General features: G+C 38.9%; 1 protein-coding gene and 1 long non-coding RNA gene across 32 annotated transcripts in view; one reads left to right on the plus strand and one right to left on the minus strand.

Moving 5' to 3' along the window:
* Window positions 1-20,535, minus strand: part of LOC138743288 (protein Jade-1-like) — a 199,850-nt gene that overhangs the window by 77,024 nt on the left and 102,291 nt on the right. For all 31 annotated transcript variants that reach the window (XM_069898402.1, XM_069898377.1, XM_069898381.1 and 28 more), the window contains 3 exons: window positions 15,324-15,535; window positions 9,856-10,023; window positions 6,598-6,714 (listed from right to left, as the gene is read on the minus strand). In XM_069898402.1, coding sequence (XP_069754503.1) covers window positions 6,598-6,714; window positions 9,856-10,023; window positions 15,324-15,535 — 497 coding nt within the window. The remainder of the gene's footprint in view (window positions 1-6,597; window positions 6,715-9,855; window positions 10,024-15,323; window positions 15,536-20,535) is intronic.
* LOC138743291 (uncharacterized) overlaps window positions 1-20,535 on the plus strand; it is a 48,795-nt gene that overhangs the window by 26,885 nt on the left and 1,375 nt on the right. The window contains exon 5 of the long non-coding RNA XR_011344785.1: window positions 17,710-17,862. This is a non-coding gene — a long non-coding RNA (uncharacterized lncRNA). The remainder of the gene's footprint in view (window positions 1-17,709; window positions 17,863-20,535) is intronic.

Below are 20,535 nucleotides of genomic sequence, written 5' to 3' on the forward strand. Positions count from 1 at the left end.
ACACAAAGTACATTGCTGAGGTCCTGGTGCAGTCTTGTCTCTAAAGTGCTTTGGAGGTAGGGGCTTCAAACATGGGTATTTCTCCACCTCCTGTCCATTGTGACCAACCCTCCTTGATTTGCCTGCAATTGTTGCCAGTGAGATGACCTGTGAGGCATCCAGTGAATGAGGTGCTCAATAGTTCAATGCCGCATGAAGTATTCTCTGCCGAAAACCTACCGGGGACATTCACTACCTAAATTAACGAAAGGAGAAGGAAATGAAAAGAACGGACTCAGGGGAATTTCTTGTTTATTTTTATTGAATGACAACATTGGTTGACTGGTTTAATGTATCTTAGATTTTGTACTTTAAATGGATGGGGGGGGAGATAGGGAGGGTGGGATGGGAGGAGTGGGGGGGAGAAAATGACACTGTATATGTTTGAAAAGGAAAATGTATGCATCATGGTCAATGTGGTTTATGGTGTGAAAAATAAAAAAATTAAAAAAAAGTATTCTCTGCCAATGCAAGCACATTCTGAGGACTCCAACATGCATTGCAACTGCCTGCAATCAGATTTGTCTTGTGAGGTTCCAGATATTAGTCGGAGCCAAATCATGACCAAGTTAAAAAAAACACCGTGTTTGTCCTTCTTCTCCTGTGATTGTTAATGAATGGGTACCTGCGAGAGGAGGTTTGTATAAGAAAGAGCGGGAATGTTTGTTGCTTGACATCTGACATTGGGAAAACTTTGGATACGTTAATGGGGATTATGTCTAGAGTTGCCAGATTCAATATCTAACTCAATGAGCTTCAAATAACATTCATTTCAGAGAGCTTCATGCTGAAAGAAAACAGTGTAATGCCTATCAATATCAAAACAGAAGTTTCCACTTGCAGGAAAATCTATTTTTATGGACCATAAATACCAGGCAGGGAAGTCAGAAGGGTTTTGTTTACACAGTGAATGGTTAGAGCAAGGAACTTACTGTCACAGGAAGTGATGAGGCAGAAAGCCCAGAAATCCAAACTTAGTATACGCGAGATAATGTATTAGGAAAACTACTCTGGAGGACTGAGGTGAGGTGGTTGAATAGGAGATTTGTGTGGAACATGAACATCATCACAGTCTAGTATGACTGAATGGCTCAACTCTGCTGTAAAAATGCTGCAAGTCAGACAGGGATGAGCGTTGAGAGATTTACAGTTCCATTTTGTATTCTTAGTCTATCACTACAAAAAAGAAAACATTTCAATTTATAGGTTGCCCTCAGTCATTGAAAGGCACACCATAACCCATTAAGTCACTATTGTGGTGGATGAAACACAGCACACGCCCACAAACAGCAATGACACGATCACTTGATAATCTGTTTCTTTTATATTATCTGAGATAAATAGTGGCCAGAATATCAGCGATAACTTCTTCCTTTCCATTTCTTCTTCAAGGATCACGTACATTCAGATAACAGCTAAGTTAAGAGAAGGAGACAGTTCCGGCCACATGGCACTCCTCCAGTATGGCACTGAAGTGTCACCCTACTTTTCTATGCTGAATTCTCCTGAATGGGAGCAACAGAGTAAATTCTGATTCAGAGAAAAATATGCCCTGGCTGACATGAACTCTAGTCCAGAGCTGATGCAGGAGTCCCACTAACAATATACTTGGAAAATGCACTTAAATATTTCAGATTTATTTATTATCAGATTCATTTATTGTCAGAGTAGAAAAGACAAAGGAGGAAAATCCCCACACCCAACCCCAACCAACCAATTTTCCCCTGCAACCGTGTCTGCCTGTCCCGCATCGGACTTGTCAGCCACAAACGAGCCTGCAGCTGACGAGGACATTGCCCCTCCATAAATCTTCGTCCGCGAAGCCAAGCCAAAGAAACGTACACATCACGTATAACCCTGAGATTCCTTTTTCTTCAGGCGAGGCAGAATTACCACTTATTGGTAGTGCAAAAAAACTGTACACAGGGTATATATATATAAACAAATAAAGAACTGTAAACAGATAATAAATGTAAACAAACTGACTGTGCAATACAGAGAGAATTTAAAAAATCAATAAAGGGCACAAGTAATGAGTTCTTAAATGAGTCTCTGATTGAGTTTGTTGTTGAGGAGTCTGATGGTGAAGGGGTAAGCAGCTGTTCCTGAACCTGGTTTGTGAGTCTTGTAGCACCTAGACCTCTTTCTTGATGGCAGCAGTGAGAACAGAGTATGTGCTGGGTGGTAAGGATCCTTGATTGCTGCTGCTCTACCAAGGCTGTGTTCCCTATATATCAGTGGTTCTCAACCTTTTTCTTTCCACTCACATACCACTTTAAGTAATCCCTATGCCATCGGTGCTCTTTGATTAGCAAGAGATTGCATAAGGTGGTATGTGAGTGGGAAGGAAAGGCTGAGAATCAATTGGGTCTCTAGACCCAATTGTTACTGAAATATTTTGCTTGAAAAAAATTTCCTTTGGCCCATTTCCTTTGGAGTTATGAAAAGATGCACATGTTAGGTATGATTAAAACAGTGGTTTTCAAACTTTTTCTTTCCACCCACATACCACCTTAAGCAATCCCTTATGAATCACAGAGCACTTATGGAGTAGGGAATATTTACAGGTACAGGTAATAGGGTAGTGAATGGAAAGAAAAAGGTTGAGAACCACTGCTATAGATGTTCTCAATAATGGGGAGGGTTTTGCTTGTGACGTCCTGGGCTGTGTCCACTACATTTTGGAGGGCTTTATGCTCAGGGGTATTGATGTTTACATAGCAGGCACACCTATAGAAATTTGCCAGGGTTTCTGATGTCATATCAAACCTCTGCAAACTCCTGAGGAAGGAGAGGTGCTGATGAGCTTTATTCATGATGCCATTGGTGTGTTGGGTCTTGGAAAGATCTTCTGAGGTAGTTACTTCCAAGAACGTAAATTTTCTTATCCTCTCCATCTCTGATCCCCCAATGATCACTGGATTGTATACCTCTGCCTTTCCCTTCCTTAAGTCAACAATCAATTCCTTAGTTTTGATGACATTGAGTGCAAGGTTGTTGTTGGAGCAACATTTAGCCAAGTTTTCAATCTCCCTCCTGTATGCTAACTCAATCTTTCTTAAAACCCACTAACATGCTATCGTCAGAAAATTTGTAGATCGTGTTATTGTCATACCAAACCACACAGTTGTAGGTGTAAAGTGAGTAGAACAGGGGCCTAAGAATGATCTCTGAGGTGCTCTGGAACTGATGGAGATCGTGGAGGTGATGTTCTTATTCATCCTCACTGATTAGATGAGGAAATCCATGATCCAATTACATAGTGGGGTATTGAGTCCCAGGTTCTGGAGTTTGCTGATCAGTTTTGAGGTGATGTTGGTGTTAAATGCCAAACTGTAGTCAATAAAGAACATCCTGATGAATGTATCTTTACTGTCCAGGCGTTTCAAGACTTTGTGTAGAGCCAGTGAGATGGCATTTGCCATAGACCTGTTGCTAAGATAGGTGAACTGGAATGGATCCATGTCACCACTCAGACAGGAGCTGATATGCTTCAACACCAGACTTTCTAAACACTTCACTGTTGATGTAAGTGTTACTAGTCAATAATCATCAAAGCAGGTTCCTACACCCTTCTTGGGCACCAGTATGATTGATGCATGTTTGAAACAGATGGGTACCACACCCTGCTGGAGTGGGATATTTAAGATATCTGTGAATACCTTGGTAAATTGGTTGGCACAGATTTTTAATACTTGGCCAGGTACTCTGTCCAGGCTGGATGCTTTCTGCAGATTCACTCTCTTGAAGGCAGCATGCATGTCATCCTCAGATACAGACAGGATGGGATCATCAGGGGATGCGAGGGTGCGGAGGGACAGTTTTTCGCTGTTACTGTCATCAAATTGGGCGTAGAAGGCATAGAGTTCCTCTGGGAGCGAAGCTTTGCTGTCTGCTACTTCACCAGATTTGGTTTTGTAGCAGGTTATGGTTATGGCATTTAGTCTCTGCTTCTGTCGGTGTTCCTTATTGTTTCCATTTTCATCCAAAATCTCCACTTCTCCCAGGAGATAGTTTTTTTGCAGGTCATACCTGCTCCTTCTGTATTTATCTGATTCTCCAGACTTAAATGTCTGTGATCTTGCTCTCAGCAGATTCTGGATTTCATCGTTCATCCAGGGCTTCTGGTTGGGGAAAACCCTGAATGATTTGGTGGGGAAACACTCATCCGCAGCTGTTTTGATTAAGTATGTGACAGCCCTAGTGTAATCATTCAGATCCTCAGCTGAGTCCTTGAACACCACCCAATCTGCTGGTTCCATGAAGTCCTGTAACCGTTCTTCAGCTTCCTGTGACCAACTTCTAGCTGCACTGATCTCCAGAGCCTCTCTTTTTAGACTCTGTCTGTATGAAGGCAGAGGAGCACAGCCAGGTGTTCTGACTTGCAAAAGTATGGTCTCGGGAAAGAATGGTAGGTCTTCCCTATCTTGGTGTTGCAGTGATCAAGTGCGCTGGGACCTCTGGTACAGCAGGTAACATGCTGGTGGTAATTTGGGCAGGCTTTTCTTGACACATACCTGGTTAAAATCGCTGACTAAGATTTGCAGTGCGTCGGACTGGGCTGTCTCGTTTACTGTGCGTTTACTGAAAGGTGGCTGAGCGTGTAGAGGGGAGTGGGTGGATGTGTAATCAGCATCAGGAGGTATATAAACTTTGGTGAGAATCACTGATTCTTGGAGTAGATAGAAGGGTCTGCATTTAATCAAGATTTGCTTTAAGGCATCAAGACCAAGGAATTCCCAGCAGCAAAAGAAAACAAACTGTTTAAATATGCAGCTAGAAGGAGTTACTGTTTCCTGCTTTCTCATCATGAGTCAATAGACTGCTGTGCAGTCAGCTGAAGGGTCGGGGTGAATTCTGAAGCATCTCACAGGCCTTGGCCCTCTAATCAAGGACATCCACGTCCACAGAATATGATGTTTCTTTGCAAAGTACAGAAATGACTCAGTTACAAGAGCTGTGCTCCACTGCTCCAGTAATCGGGATTTGATTCTGACCAAAGCTTCGTGTGCTCCATTTTTTCCCCTAAGGCCTATGAAAAAAGAAGCACGAGTGGATCACTGGTCTCTACGTGTTCCTTCCACTCAAGAGATGTCAGCATATTGTTCATTTCACACAAAATCACCCCACCATTTTCTTGCAGATTTCTGGTTGCTCATCAATCAATACTGCTTCTTCAAGTGTCCCAATCACATGATTTTCAATCACATGTCTCACTCACTCAATCCGGTTCTCCTAAATAAATACCATTGTTCTTTTGTCTTCCTCCAGAGCATTACTCTGTTTATAGTCAATATTTAATGGGGGCCTTTCTGTCTGTGAGCTGTGAAAGGTTTGCAGCCTGTGTTAACCCTTAAAGTGACACTCACTAAAAAATCAGGAGTTTGTAACACGACTAACCCGCCATCCCAGAAATCAAGTTAATTTACCTTAGTTACACTATTGCTTGTATATATTTCCTTAGGTAGGATGATCTGATCAGTGTAGAATTAGCTCTTACAAGACTTTAATAAAATTGGAACACGACACTGTCATTCTTGTACTCAAATTCTTTTGCATAAAAATTACTGGCTGAAACTTTAATTTTCATGTTCATGGACGTCAAAGTCTACTAATACTTTCAACATCTTGCCATTTAAATAATATTCTATTTTTTTTCCAAGTTGGATAATCTCACACTATTCCATATTATATTCCATCTGCTATGCCATTTCCTTTCATTTAATTTGCCTGAAACCTTTTTAAGAATGCGCACAGGGTGCACCACTACCTACCTTTGATTCATCAGGCAGACTTGGATCTAGTTTATTTGATTCCCTCATCTGGGAACCCAGAACTGATTCCTGTGGCATGCCACTGTTCATAGCCTTCCAACTCAAAAGTTACACACTCTCTAGTTTCTATCTATTAACGAATCTTCAAGCCTTGTAATATCTAATATCTGCCTGCTAATTTTGTTTAATAATCTTCGAATTAGCCCCTTATTGAAGGCATTTTGAACATCCAAATACATATCAACTGGCTTACCCTTATTTATTTTGCTCATCTCCACACAAATTTCTTCATCGTTCTTTAAAAATATGATGGGTATTGTTCTAAAGGTAATGGTTAAATTTTGGGTGTGTATTCCCATCCTTCACTACAAGCCTTTGCAGTAATCATCAGGAGGCTAACTGACCATTGATGGCTGGTGTCTCTTTCTAGGAAAAGGTGTTAAAATCACAAATGTTTTCCTCTTTCTAACTCAGTTTGTAAAATGGAACATTCTGCTATAACTCTAGTTAAGATTAGCTAATGAGGAGGGCAGAGGTGTTTAAAAGTGTACTTATATTAATTGTAGCCTACAAAGGTCAATAAACTAATGAGATGCCAATATCACAAACAGATTAGAAACTATTAAGCTTTTCAAAGAGGCAAATTCTCCTATCTATTAACAATCAGTTGAAAGTTCAAGTGAGGTTGAAAATAGGGAGTTGCACAGGGGGATTTCAGAACAAAACATTTTTTTATAATAGTCACAGAAGAATATCAGAAAAAGATGGTTGTGCACCAACTGACCTGTATACATGTCCCAGTTCGATCAGTGCAAAGGCTACAAGCCAGAGCCCATCTGCTAGCAGGAATGTGGGACACCTTTGTAATGGGTTCCATCTTCTCAGGGCAACCTATACTTACCTGAAAATATGGAAACAGTAAAGATTCAGTCCATTAAATAGACAATTACATTTTTGACACAGTTATCCATAAAAGCCTGTTATAGATCTACGTTGTATCAGGCCTGCTGTTGTCACTGGATAAAATATTCTTTCTTGGTCTCTGCTCTTGCCTGATTTGGTGGTCAATGTGACCTTTTCTTTTATTCCTGCGTATCTTTAGCCGCAACCCAACAGACTGACTCAAAATGTGATTCGAATCTGACTTGTCACAAACTCTAGTTCTATGCCATGGTGTGTCAAAGCATTTGTTTTCAATTCTGCACCATTCCTCAGCCAGAAAGGTATCAATAATCTGCTCTCAATGTTTGACAAAGGAATTCCTACAATGGACACTAGAATGGTAGGATTCAACATCAATTATGGCTTTTAGACTGCAATGTCGGGAAAAAAAAATCACAGAAAAAATTAACATAATTACTGCCTGTGTGGTTGTTCACACTGGGCACCTTTTTAGATTGCAAGTACCAAAGTGCAATAGTCCCGGTGGTTGGTCGTGCAGTAGAGTGGATGACAGTCAACAAATTTTTCCAGTACAATTCACATCGCAGGCTTCCTCCAAAATGTTGTAGAGGTCCTGCAGGATAAATCTCAATGCAGGAATTGGCTCAAATACCCTGTACATTCATTTTTAGACTGCCCTTGTAGCGGCAAAATTCTTTGATTGTCCTGTTACATGCCTGCAGTCTAAAAACCATAAACGAATTACTCTAGCCTTTCACATGAGAGAAGAGAAGAAAGAAGTTTACACACAAAATCAGGATCAGTTGTTTCTCCCAAAGCTGGCTCACCAAACTGTTTAATGTTTAAGTGATAAAATAGAACATCAAATCAAAACACAAAATAAAATCAGTAAAACAGGAAGTATAGTAGCAGGTCAATCAAAACAGCAGCAATATAAATTCACCAAGGCAATGTTATATTTTTCTTTATGAAACATTATATTTATAAGTGATTACTAATAATATAACACATTAGTCAAATCAAAACCAATTCTGTGTGTGTGTGTGTGTGTGTGTGTGTGTGTGTGTGTGTGTGTGTGTGTGTGTGTGTGTGTGTTACCCATATCATTACAGCTTAGGCACAATTCTGCAAAGTCATTCCAAAATTCAGTCTTAAAAATCCATTGTCCATTTGCAGGCTTTTAAATTGATGCACAGAAGTAATCATGAAGGAGGTGGGAGAGACTGCCGAAAATCACGAATCCTTGTCGAGTATCTTCCAGAGAAAAGATCTTTCTGTATGAACAGTTGTCACACTTCTCCTTTTCCTTACGTAGGAGAAATGAAACCAGTGACTTCCACGTTGCTTCCAAAGCCCAGGTGGTGGTTCTACAATTCCCCTGACAAGGAGTAAAAACACACACAAGGGTGGAGAAGATCCGGTTACTGACCTGCTGAGCTTCTCCAGCATTGGGTATTTTTTAGTTCAACCACAGTGTCTACAGAATTTTGTGATTTACCCCTGAGCAGGAGAATCAGCCAAACTGTCCATTATCACACAGAGCCATTCTTGCTCGATGAGATGGCTGCTGGACAATAATGAATGCCGTTGCCTTCAGCGTTCCACTCTCATGACTCTCTCACCACCTGTTTCCCTGGAAAAAGCAACAAATGTTCCTTCTCCTCACCAGAGTAGCGAATTTGGGTCTCGTTTGTACTAGTTGTTGCCACCCAGTCTCTTCACAGGTGCAAATGGTCACAGCCTATACTAGCCCTTAAAGTGATATTCACACTACATGAAACGTGAGCTCACAATAATATCACAATATTAACCAAAAATGCATTTTTCAATCATATTCTAGTTTTACCTGAGGACACAAGACCCCAGATGCTGGAATCTAGAGCAAAAAAAAACAATCTGCTGAAAGAATGGAAATAGTTGAGTAACATCTAGTGGGAATAAAGGAACTGTTAATGCTTTGACTCAAAGCCCTCCATCAAGCCAGCATGCGACCAAAAATGTTGACGCCAAACCAGAATATTTCCTATTTCTAAAGGAAGGTATCACACTTGTGGGGATGAGGCTATATATAGCTCCCTCTACTGCTGTATATTTGTTCCTTAAGTCCAGTTAAATTTCAAGAAAGATTTGGAAACTGCTGTATTCCCCATCTGCTTCTACAGACCATGGTTACGCTCTGCAATCCACCTCTGAAATCTTGGTTCTCATGAAATCAATGGAACCAAGTTTCAGAAGCAGTGAAAAATGAACAAGAATATCTTTTGGATCATTCAAGGCATAGCTGAAATGTTTTCACGTGGAATCAATTTGTAGCCAAGAAACGGAAACAGCTCACTTAAATCTCTCCTCTATCACCTTAAACCTATATCCTCTAGTTCTTGAATCTACTTCGGAAAAAAGATTGTGAGCATTCACTTTGTCAACACCCTTCATGACTTTATATACCACTATAAGTTTACCCCTCAATCTCCTATGGTCGAGGGAATAAAGACCCAGCCTGTTCAATGTCTCTCCATAACTCATCCTGGCATATCTCTCCTGCAGACCTTCCAACTTGATGGCATTCTTCCTCGGGATGACCAACCAGAACGTTCACAGTACTCAGCTATATTTTGATGTCCCAACTTTTCTACTCAAAATCTTGCCCAATGAAGGAACGCCTTCTTCACCACCTTGTCCACCTTAGTCGTCAACCTACTATATCGTACATAACCTACAGTCGAACCCCGTTATAACACAATGGCTTGCGTCCAAAAAACTGAATTGTGAAAAAAGTTGGCCGCGGTAAATTGGGGTTTCAATAAATCATTCTAGTTACAGACAAAATGAAAACACAATTTTTAGTAAAAAATCCCCGCGGCAGCCCGTGGTCCCCATGGCAGCCCATGATCCCCGCTCTCCACAGCAGCCCGAGGTCCCTGCTCCCTGTAGCAGCCCGTGGTCCCTGTTCCCACCGGCACACTGAAGTCCACTAACTCGCTACTGGTGGCAGCCTGATGCCAGAATCCAATGACTCATCTTGTTATATCCAGATTAGCGTTAAATCAGGTCATGTTATAACGGAATTCCACTGTACTAGTTAAAATTAGACATGATCATGTCCATTCAGTGAAACTCTGCATTCAGGTGGGTGTCTTACTTCAGGTATCCATAAGGCACAGCTAACGTGGACCCACTTTGTGCCACTGCGTGTCGGTTTCAAAGCTCCTCCTCTCTTGGGACACAGCAAACACTTTGGCTGAACTCCCAGGGCACATGTCCGACATAACCAACTGCCAAGGGGCACCTTCAAAATTCCATAACATGCCTGTTGTGAATTAAAAACAGAACATGGTCAGATGTCTCCTGTGATAACTATATCAAATAAACTCCTTTTTGCAAGCATCCATGACCACAAATAACTTATCAAAATCTAGTCAAATTTTAGATGAATCCTTGAAGAGGATTTCCAACCAGTGGAAATCCAAAGAACCTCAAGAACACAGGGATGGACATTTGTCAGGGCTGCTACTGAACACACCTTTACAGAAGGCTATTTCATGAGAATTTCTGATCTCGAGTCAAACCTAAACAACCCTGGTTCCAATGATTGCCTTTCACATGAAAAGACATATCCACCCATGATCTCTTTCTCTATGGGTAGAATCATTTGCCAAGGGGCTCTTCCAGTGGGTTTCAAAATTAGGACACTAGCCTCATAGCAAAGACAGTTGTCCTGAATCCATTTAGTTAGAATTTGCTTGATTCTGAGCTATTAGGTCAAAAATGATTTAAAGTCTGACAAAAGCTTAAGTCTTTGCATTTTATATTGGAGCTTTTTTTAAATGTCAATCACAGCACAATAAAATTGATAACTACAGGTACACGATCCTTTAATCAGACATCTAAAATCTGGAAAGCTCCAAAATCCAGCAAGTGGGGAGAGAGACGGCAGCGCAAGTCAGGCAGGCAGGAGACCGGCAGCGCGAGTTGGGCGGGCGAGGGGAGTGGTGGAGGTCGGCAGTGCGAGTCAGGCGGGTGAAGGACCGGCAGCGTGAGTCAGGCGGTCGGTGGAGGGGCAGACTGGCAGCGCGAGTCAGGAAGGCGAGGGGGGGTGGTGGAGACCGGTAGCGCGAGACGGGGGAGATCAGCAGTGTGAGTCGGGCGGGTGAGAGAGACCGGCAGCACGAGTTGTTCGGGCAAGGGGGGGAGATGGCAAAGCAAGAGAGGGGAGTTGAAAGATGGATGGTTAGTACATTTAGTAATGTGATGCAATTGCTGGAAATTTGAATTTTATTTGTATTAATATTAATGGGACACAGATTCAAATTAAGTGGAAAAATTATTGGTATATATGAAAAAGGCAAAAATAGATATTGCCTTTTTACAAGAAACACATTTGACAGAAAAAGAACATGGAAAATTAAAAAGAGATGGGTTAGGAACTGTAATAGCATCTTCATTTAATTCAAAAGCTAGAGGTACAGCAATATTGATAGATAAAAATTTACCAGTGAAAATATTACGCAATTGTAGATGTAGTAGGAAGATATGTTATCGTAAATTGTCAGATTTATTCAGAACAATGGACCTTAATGAATGTATATGCACCTAATGTAGATGATGGTAAATTTGTACAAGATTTTTTTTGCAATTATCAAATATCATATTAGGGGAGATTTTAATTTTACTTTAGAGCTTAAACTAGATAGATCAGGAGATAAAATGATGAAAAATAAAGTAACTAAAATAGCAATAATTTAATGAAAGACGTGGGATTAATGGATAGATGGAGAAGAATTCATCCAAGTGAAAGAGAGTATTCTTTTTATTCTTTTTGATATAAAGCATATTCATGAATAGACATGTTTTTAATTTCTGCACAATTTCAATTTAGAGTGCAAAAGATTGAGTATCAAGCATGAGCTCTATTGGATCATTCACCTTTAATTTTGTCAATTTTGTTGAAGAAAAACAAAAGATAGGTTATAGGTGGAGGCTAAATGCAACATTACTGAAGAAAAAAGAATTTTGTGAATTTATGAGACAACAGATAAATGTTGTTCTTGAAACTAATAATAATTCAGTATTGAGTAAATTTACAATATGGGATTCTATGAAGGCATATTTAAGAGGTCAAATAATGTTATACTTCAAAAGTAAAGAAGGAAAATATGAAAGAGGTGGATCAGTTAGAAATACAATACAATCTTACAGAATGGAGAAAGATATAATGAGGTCGCAACAAAAATATTACGAATTAGGTGAAAGGGCTCATAAAGTATTAGCATGGCAACTAAAGGCAGAGCAAGTTTCTAGAAAAATAATTGGCATTAAGAAAAGTTCTGGTCAAATTACCTATAAAATGCAGGAAATAAATGATAATTTTAAGGAATTCTATGCCAAACTTTATCAATCAGAATCTTTGAAAGATGATAATAAGATAGAAGAGTAGTTGCGACAAATTACCTGTGTTAGATGAAGATGAAATAGAAGTCTATGAAACCTTGATGTCATTACAGAATAATAAAACACCAGGTGAAGATGGTTTTCCACAAGAAATTTTATAAAGAATTTAAGGAGTTATTAGTACCTGTATTAATGGGGGGGGGGGGTATTAGATCAAATGAGAGGTACATGACCTACCAGAATATTTTAAAACAGCGTTATTAACAGTAATTCCGAAGAAAGGGAAGGATTATTTACATGCTTGTTCATGTAAATATACCATTATTGAATATGGATTATAAAATTGTATCAAGATTATTAGCTAATTGGTTAGTTAATTTTTTACCAAAATTAATAAATATGGATCAAACTGGTTTTTATTAAAAATAGAAGAGCGGCAGATAATATAGTTAAATTTGAAAGTTTGATAAATGTAGCACAAGATAGAAAGATACCAACAGTAGTAGTTATGTTAGATGCAGAGAAAGCATTTGATAGATTGGAATGGGATTTTTTGTTTAAAGCACTTAATGCTTTTGGGATTCCAAATAGTTTTGTAAATTGGATAAAAGCATTGTATGATCAGCCAAAAGCAAAAGTGTTTATGATAGACAAATATCAAAACTTTTTTTGTTAGAAAGGTCCTCCAGACAAGGTTGTCCATTGTCATCTTTTTTATCTGCATTAGCAAAAGAGCCATTAGCAGAAATAATTAGAATTGATAAAGAAATTAAGGGATGTGACATAGGTAATAAAGAGCATAAAATTAGTTTGTTTGCGGATGATGTTATAGTATATTTAACAAGACCAGAAATATCATTGAATAAATTGAATATGAGATTAATAGAATATGGATTAGTATTGGGTTATAAAGTTAATGTTGATAAAAGTGAGGAGATACCTATGGTTGATATGGATTATTCACAATGTAAGAGATTGACAACATTTAAGTGACAAGATGAACCAATTAAATATTTAGGAAAAAAATTGATAGAAATAGAAATCATTTAAGTTATTAAAAATGTTAGAACATCTGAGAAGATGGAAAGGTTTACCAATAATGTTAATAGGACAGGTGAATTGTATTAAGATGAATATTTTTCCAAGAATACAATATTTATTTCAATCATTACCCATTTATGTGCCAGAATTATTTTTTTTTTGAGTTTGAAAAAAACTATATGAGAATTTATTTGTTAAAGTAAAATGTCAATGAAAAATTAACATGGACATTTGATCAGGGAGGACTCAGATTACCGAATTTTAAAAATTATTATAAAGCAGCTCAATTAAGATTTTTGTCCTCCTGTTATCAAGTGGGTGGAAAAACAGCTTGGGTTCAGATTGAAATGAATAAAATTGGAGAAATTATCCCAGAACAAATTTTCTATAAATGAAATAGTGAATTGTTTAAAGGAAAAATGGAAGTAACAATTTTAAAACATATATTAAAAATATGGAATGGGATTCATATGGAGAGAGGGATTAAAAATTATCAATTACCTAAAATGTTGTTAAAACAAAATCGACTTATTCCTTTCACTTTTAATAATTATTTATTTGATAATTAGTATAGTAAAGGATAAAATATTTTTTGGTTTAAAAAAATCTTTTGAGCAATTAAAAGATAAATATACAAAATACAATTTTTGCATATTACTAATTAAAATCATATTTAAAAAAGAAATTATGAACAGATTTGAGACTCCCTGAACAAAGTCAATTTGAAGGTATAATAAGATACATTTATTAAGAAATTTATTATTAATATGTATATGAAATTACAAGAAACAAAGGAAAAAAGATTTATATAAATCAAAATTATGATGGGAGAAAGATTTAGATATACAAATTTAGGAGGAAATATGGTCAAAATTGTGTCAAGAGAGCATTACAAATGCTAGATATCAAATGGTTCAATATAATTTTCTTCAACAATTATATTATTATTGAATAAATTGAATGGACTTAATTCTAATTATCCAGATATGGAAATAGGGACTTTTTTTTTTTACATTCAGTATGGTCCTGTGAGAAAGTGGAATGATTTTGGAACCATTTGAGTGTATTGTTAGGACAAATGATGAAGATAAAGATACAAAAAGATCCAGGAATATTTTTACTTGGGAATATATATGAAAAAGATATGAAACTAAAATTGGATAAATATCAAGATATTTTTTTCAATATAGCAGTAGTGACTGCAAAGAAATGTACAGTGGTAACGTGGAAAACTGAGAGTTTTGTACAGTTAGACAGATGGCATATTGAAATGCAAAATTGGACACCTTTAGAAAAAAATTACATAGTTTATGAAATAGAATTGAAAACATTTATAAAATTTGGGAACCATATATGGATTTTATAAATAAAATTCCATCCACATCTTCCACATTACCCACCCCTCTCAATTAGAAATTATAAAAAAAGTCAATTAATATTATGTTAATAATATATATGTAAAGTAGGAGTTCTTTTTTTTCCTTTTTTGGGGGTTGGGGAGAAAAATAGTTTTTATTTGTATGACATTATAATTACTGTATTATTTAATTTATATTTTGTATTGATGCAAATTATAAATAAAATTTTCAAAATAAAATAAATAAATAAATTATTTAATAGCTTAGTTATATGATACGAGCTGGTGTGGGAAAATACCTGCTATTTGGGAACTTTGAGGAAATGAGTGGCTTTCAATTACTATATGTATTCATTTTGTTGTGGGCACAATTCAAAGAGATATTTGTCTTAAGGCATTTTATCAAAAACACTTTCACAAACATGCAAATGACAAAGACCAAGTGCTGGCACATGAGGCATTTCAGTAAGTCTGAACAGAGGAACAAAGATACTTTGTTTGGCTCCTGGCCAGTGTTACACTTATTCAGGTATAGGGCAGGAAGATATCAACGAAATTTCAAGTGAATGTGATTTTGACAGATTAGGTTTAAATGTATTACATGATTCTGATATAGTGCTATCAGAATTATGATCATCAAATGTACGTCAGATATCACATCAGGTGAATGCAAAGCTGTGCTTACCCTACCCCAGCTATTACTCAAAACACCATTCTCTTTTCTGAAAAGAGTGAGCCATAGATGGTGATTCATCAATAAATCAGTTTCTTTTATCAACAACCAGAATTCACCAATTAGCTACAAAGTGTGGGTAACATACCTGGTGAACGCAGATATTGCATTTATCGCAGAAAACCATTTCATTACCATCCTCCCCTTCCGGAGAGCGGCATACATCACACACCACATCCTCGTCATATTCAATCCCCAGACCCTCTTCTGTTTCGATTGCCAGGTTCATGTTGTCTTGGCACTGGCTTTCCAGCTTCTCAATGATCCTTTCCATCATAAGCTCATTCACTTCAAGCATTCCTGGAAAAAAACATAAACAATTGGCTTCAAAGGCAATCTTTTTGATTGAAACAGAAGACATCTCTTCCACTGACTCCCAAGGCCATTTGACTGAATGCTCTATCTATTCTGGTGTGGAGCCATGCAATTAGCATCATTCTCTTTCAGTGTTCTTTAAATGGAATGGTGGGTAATGAGGTTGTGGTGGATGGATGCAGTGGTGTATCTAGGGAAAATAGCATCTATGGAAAGCATTGAAATTGTGTACCTTCCTGTTAAAACTTACTTCAATCCTTCACTCCCACCCTTCAAAAAGTACTGGGGGTGTAGGTTAATTGGGATATATCTCTGAGCACTCAAGGCTTGGTGTAGCATTGGGCAGATGATCAACAAACATTTGGTGCTCGGTGCCTGCATTGGAAAGCAACAAATTAATGTCCCTCATAAGTGGGATCAGTATGGGGACAGCCCTTGTCGGCCGCCCCAACCCCTACAGCCCGCGCTGGCTGCCCCAGAGCTGACAGCCCGAAGGGACAGGAACTGGAATGCGTTCCGAGGTGCTTCTCATGCAGTTGTCCCTTTTAGCGCTGCCACCTGAACGGCAATTCACAGGTCCGCTTCCGCTTCTGCAGGCACATTCTTACCGGAGAATGCGCCTGAAGAAGCCTTTTGGCAACACACCCGTTAGAAAACTGCTGCATCCTGTGTCATTTACTCCAAGCATGAGTTTTGACAGTGACTTTATGAACAGCCACCACCAGGCAGTTCATCCTAAAATCCGTCTGAAAACCTCAGTGACTTGGGGATTTAAAACGGCTTTTGTATTATTAAGATACACAATTTAATTATGACAACTTCACAGGCACTTGACTTTTCCCAAGATGCTTCTTGCCGACCATATGCCATAGTTGCCATCTATCCATTTATTATGGCCAAGCTTTGTCACTGAGCCACTCTATGGCAACCCAACGAACAAAACCAGTGTACTTAAAACATTGGGTAAAAGCACGTGCACACACTAACTGCTATTTGATTGTCACCTTGATGAACACCTCAAGCCTGTAAGGTTGGTTATGCATCTTATCTTTGCTATGTAAAATACACTGTGTGACCTGCTGAGTTCCTCCAAGATTGTGCTAATACAACATTTGTTAAAGCAATTACATTTTGAGGAATTCTCATTCTCAGGGAAGACGTGCTTATAAGTAGGTTTATGCTTTAAGTTTTGCAGCGGAATGAACTGACGAGACTTTTGAGGTTATTCCTCACCCCCATACATTTTCTTTTCAAGGCAGAATCTACAGTCGGTGATGAATCTTTCTCCAAATCACTTGGAGTAGTACTATAAATCAGTGTTGACTGATAAATTTCATCGCCAACCTGACTAGAGTATTTGGTAACACAAGGTGACTGACCAGTTGAAGGTGCAGAACGTTCTAGGCATGGGGCTGTTGTATGTGGAGTGCACCGCTGGCCTGTGTTATTCGTCTGGATCACAGCTAACACCAAATCAATATTTAATCTAACTTGCGCAGAGTGTAGGGAACGCAGCCGGTGGCAGGGACACATCACTGGGTGGCTGGGGCTCTGAACCGCTTGCTGGGGCTTCCGCCTCACTCTTGCCCTCTCAGGTGGGTGCTCCGCACTTCCAGCAAACTTTTCAGGACTGGGACTGCTGTCTTGTGCGCTCCCAGTCCAGGAGGGACCCCATGTCTGGCCCAGGAGATGCGATGTCTGGGATTTTTGTCCCCACCCCTCTTCCTGGGCGTCTGTTGAGCAGATGTGGAGAGGGTGGAATGGTCTCTCATGCTGGTAGTAGGGAAGAGGTGGGGGGGGGGCAGGGAAGTGCTGAGGATGGGAGAGGGATACGTGGTGGACAAGAGGGAGAGGAAGGAAGGAGATGAGGTGGAGTGAGGGAGCGAAGGGGGTTGGGAGAGGGGGATTAGGGATGGAGAGGAAGGTAAATCACTACTTGTCAAAAAAAAAATTTAAACTATGTCATGATGTAAATTAATATGAATTGAACACTGCTGCAGCACCCTTAACTTACAACTTTAATTAACTGAAGTCAGGCAAATTCTGTTCACAGCAAGTCTGACCTGCCCTCTTCTTTAATACAGTAACTCCTATTATGTGTTATCAGATTCTCCAAAATCCTCATTTATCTGAAATTTTCTTGGACCCAAACTGACCAGGGAACTCAGGATGGATCCTGGCGCCGGCAGCAATGGACCTTAGACGCGCGACGGCAGCGGGGACCTCAAGCGCACAGGCAGAAGCTGGACCCTCAGACTCCTGGCGCGAGCGGGACCTTGGTGGTGATTGGCGGTGGCCAGTATTTTTTTTTGGTGAGAATTAAACATTATTTTAATGCTTTAAAAGCCTTGTTTGTTGATGTTTAATACTGTTACAAGTGATTTGCTGTTGCTACTGGACTTTTTTTTTTAAAAATGACCGATCCTCCGAGAAAAAGTTTATTCGAAATGGGCCCGGTCCCATTTTGGATAAATTGGAGTTGTACTGTATTTTGCTTTTGAGTGGCAGCAATGAATCAAGATAAGCAGGCAGTCGCTTTGTAGCCGCGCACTGCCTTTTTGAGATAGTCTGCCATTAATCTACAGGCTTGTGAGTGAGGTTTAAAAAAAATTGGAAAAGAGCTGAGTGCCTCCTGATATACGGCGGAGGTTAAGGGGATGCATGTGCCCCTTGGGGGGTTTGGGTGGCAGCACCACCATTTTGGAAAATTTTTGAAAATTTACACAATTTCCAGTTTCAAGCCTCTTTTATTGCATTTCAAAGTAAAAACGGACATTACAAAATCATACGAATAAGTTATTGTATACTAATAATATTTTTATTGACTTTGAAAATGTTTATCTTTCCAGTGATTTGTCAATTTATTCTTTTCCTTCTCCATGCCTTTTTGTTACATTCATGGTGTTTTCACTGCTCCATTCCACCTTGTCCTCAGTTACAATGAACACTCCGCTGCTTTATTCCACGCGTTCTTACTTTCAAAAAAAAATGCTGGCCGCCACCAATCACCGACACCTCCCCACCGAGGGCCCTCTCCTTCTGGGAGCCTGAGGTTCCCACTGGCGCCCGGGAGCCCAAGGTCCACTGCACTTCTGCTTGAAGGTAGCAGTGAGAAGACCAATAGGGCCCCGACCCAAGCTCCTGAACACGGAAATAATTTGAAATGCGGAAAATGGATTTTAACATCGCGGAAATCTGCGGAAACGTGGAAAATTCACATGCTTGAATCTAATAGCATTTTAAGAATAGGTACCTATTCAGCCGCTCTTGACAATCTAAAGAAACATCTTATTTTATAAAATAGATGAACTTTAGAAGAATTATATTTACAAATATGTACAAATATATGTGCTTCACAAAGCACAAAGAGCTGAACAATAACAGAGGACCCCTGTCACACAGCTCTATTTTACCAAGTGCTTGTTGATTATACTTATAATCTATTCATGGATTTACAATGAGATGAATTGGTAAGCTTTGTGGGTCTCTTTGAATCAACTGTTTACAAATCAGTTCAACTTGTTGGACACTGGCTTTATATCCATCAGAAAGCAATATGTGTCATTAAAGAACTTCTGTTGCCCACACCTCAAAGTTCTTTTGTCACATGGAGATTCTTTGTTGGGCTCAGGAGTTTGATATTGGGCAGGCGAGACGAGGACAGTGGCGCCCCCTTCAAGTGGCACCCAGGGCATGTGCTCTGGTTTCCATACCCCAGACATGCCTATGGCTGAATGGGGTAGTAGGTGGAAGGATTGTGGAGATTCCAGAATACACCTGGAGGTTTGATCTGATCACTATCCAGGAATGCAATCATTTGTCATGCACTCAAACCAAATTAGCTTGCCAATGTTTTAATCTCTGGATTAGATAGTCAACATTAGAATCATTAACTCTTTCCTCCCCAATATTATTTATCAGCAAATTGTTGCAAACTGAATGTTTTTTTCCCCCAAATAGGTTAGTACACTTTGGGATTTACACAATCTAGCACAGAACTATATTCCTCGATTTCAATTGATGTGCCCAAGGTAATCAAGGTATTCCACCAAGATCATCTAAATAAATTGACCCCAAAAGTTTCACACACTGGTATGGTATGACCTTATTCTGGCAGAAGCCGATTCCATGAACATTATTACTGTCAGACTAAGAGAGAAGTGCAGATTACATTCAGAGGTTTGAGATGATTTATTCTAAACTCAAATAATTGTCACATGAATGTACCAAAGACTTCAACTCAATTCATTAACAAAGCAATAAATAGGAACCTTTGCTGTTCAATGTTATGTCCATTGATTCTTTAGGAATAGTTTTCAAATAGTTTCTAATTTAATTTTAATGATGACCTGCATTTTCATCAATACATATAATTGTCAATTATAATGAAACCTTTCTTTTGATAAGTGGCACACTCGATAATTGAAATAACTAAAAGATGTAATCATTTTAACTTCTGAGGGTTCAAACCCATCATATCACAGAATGATAAATGAGTCTCTCCTATTCAGATGGAGCAGGATGATTTCCACAAATGAACTATCAGCTGCAACAATAATAAGATGGATTTTCTGAATTTGTCTTCTACAATTTTGTTGCAAGCCACATCAAATAAAACATAATAACTTAACAAGGATAATATATAAAGGAAGGCTCTGTCAAGGCAAAACACACGGAAAAATCATATTCACTATTTTCTGGTCTGTCTCGGGGAAATAGTCTAATTTTACAATCAGTCTTTCACCATCGTTTTAAGGCAGTGCCAAACAATGCAGCAAACATCAGTCAAAAAAAAACCCAGCAAGAAACATTCTGTAATCTAATGCAGACAGATGCAAGAAATACTTCGAATCTATTTACACCTGAACTCTGAATCCTGTACAAAGACCAATATAAATTTCAGTGCCCTCCATAATGTTTGGGACAAAGACACTTTTTTCCTTTATTTGCTTGCCCCTGTGCTCCAGTTTTAAATCTCTCATCAA

This window comes from Narcine bancroftii, chromosome 9, assembly GCF_036971445.1.
Source record: "Narcine bancroftii isolate sNarBan1 chromosome 9, sNarBan1.hap1, whole genome shotgun sequence".
In the NCBI taxonomy this organism is placed as follows: Eukaryota; Metazoa; Chordata; class Chondrichthyes; order Torpediniformes; family Narcinidae; genus Narcine; species Narcine bancroftii.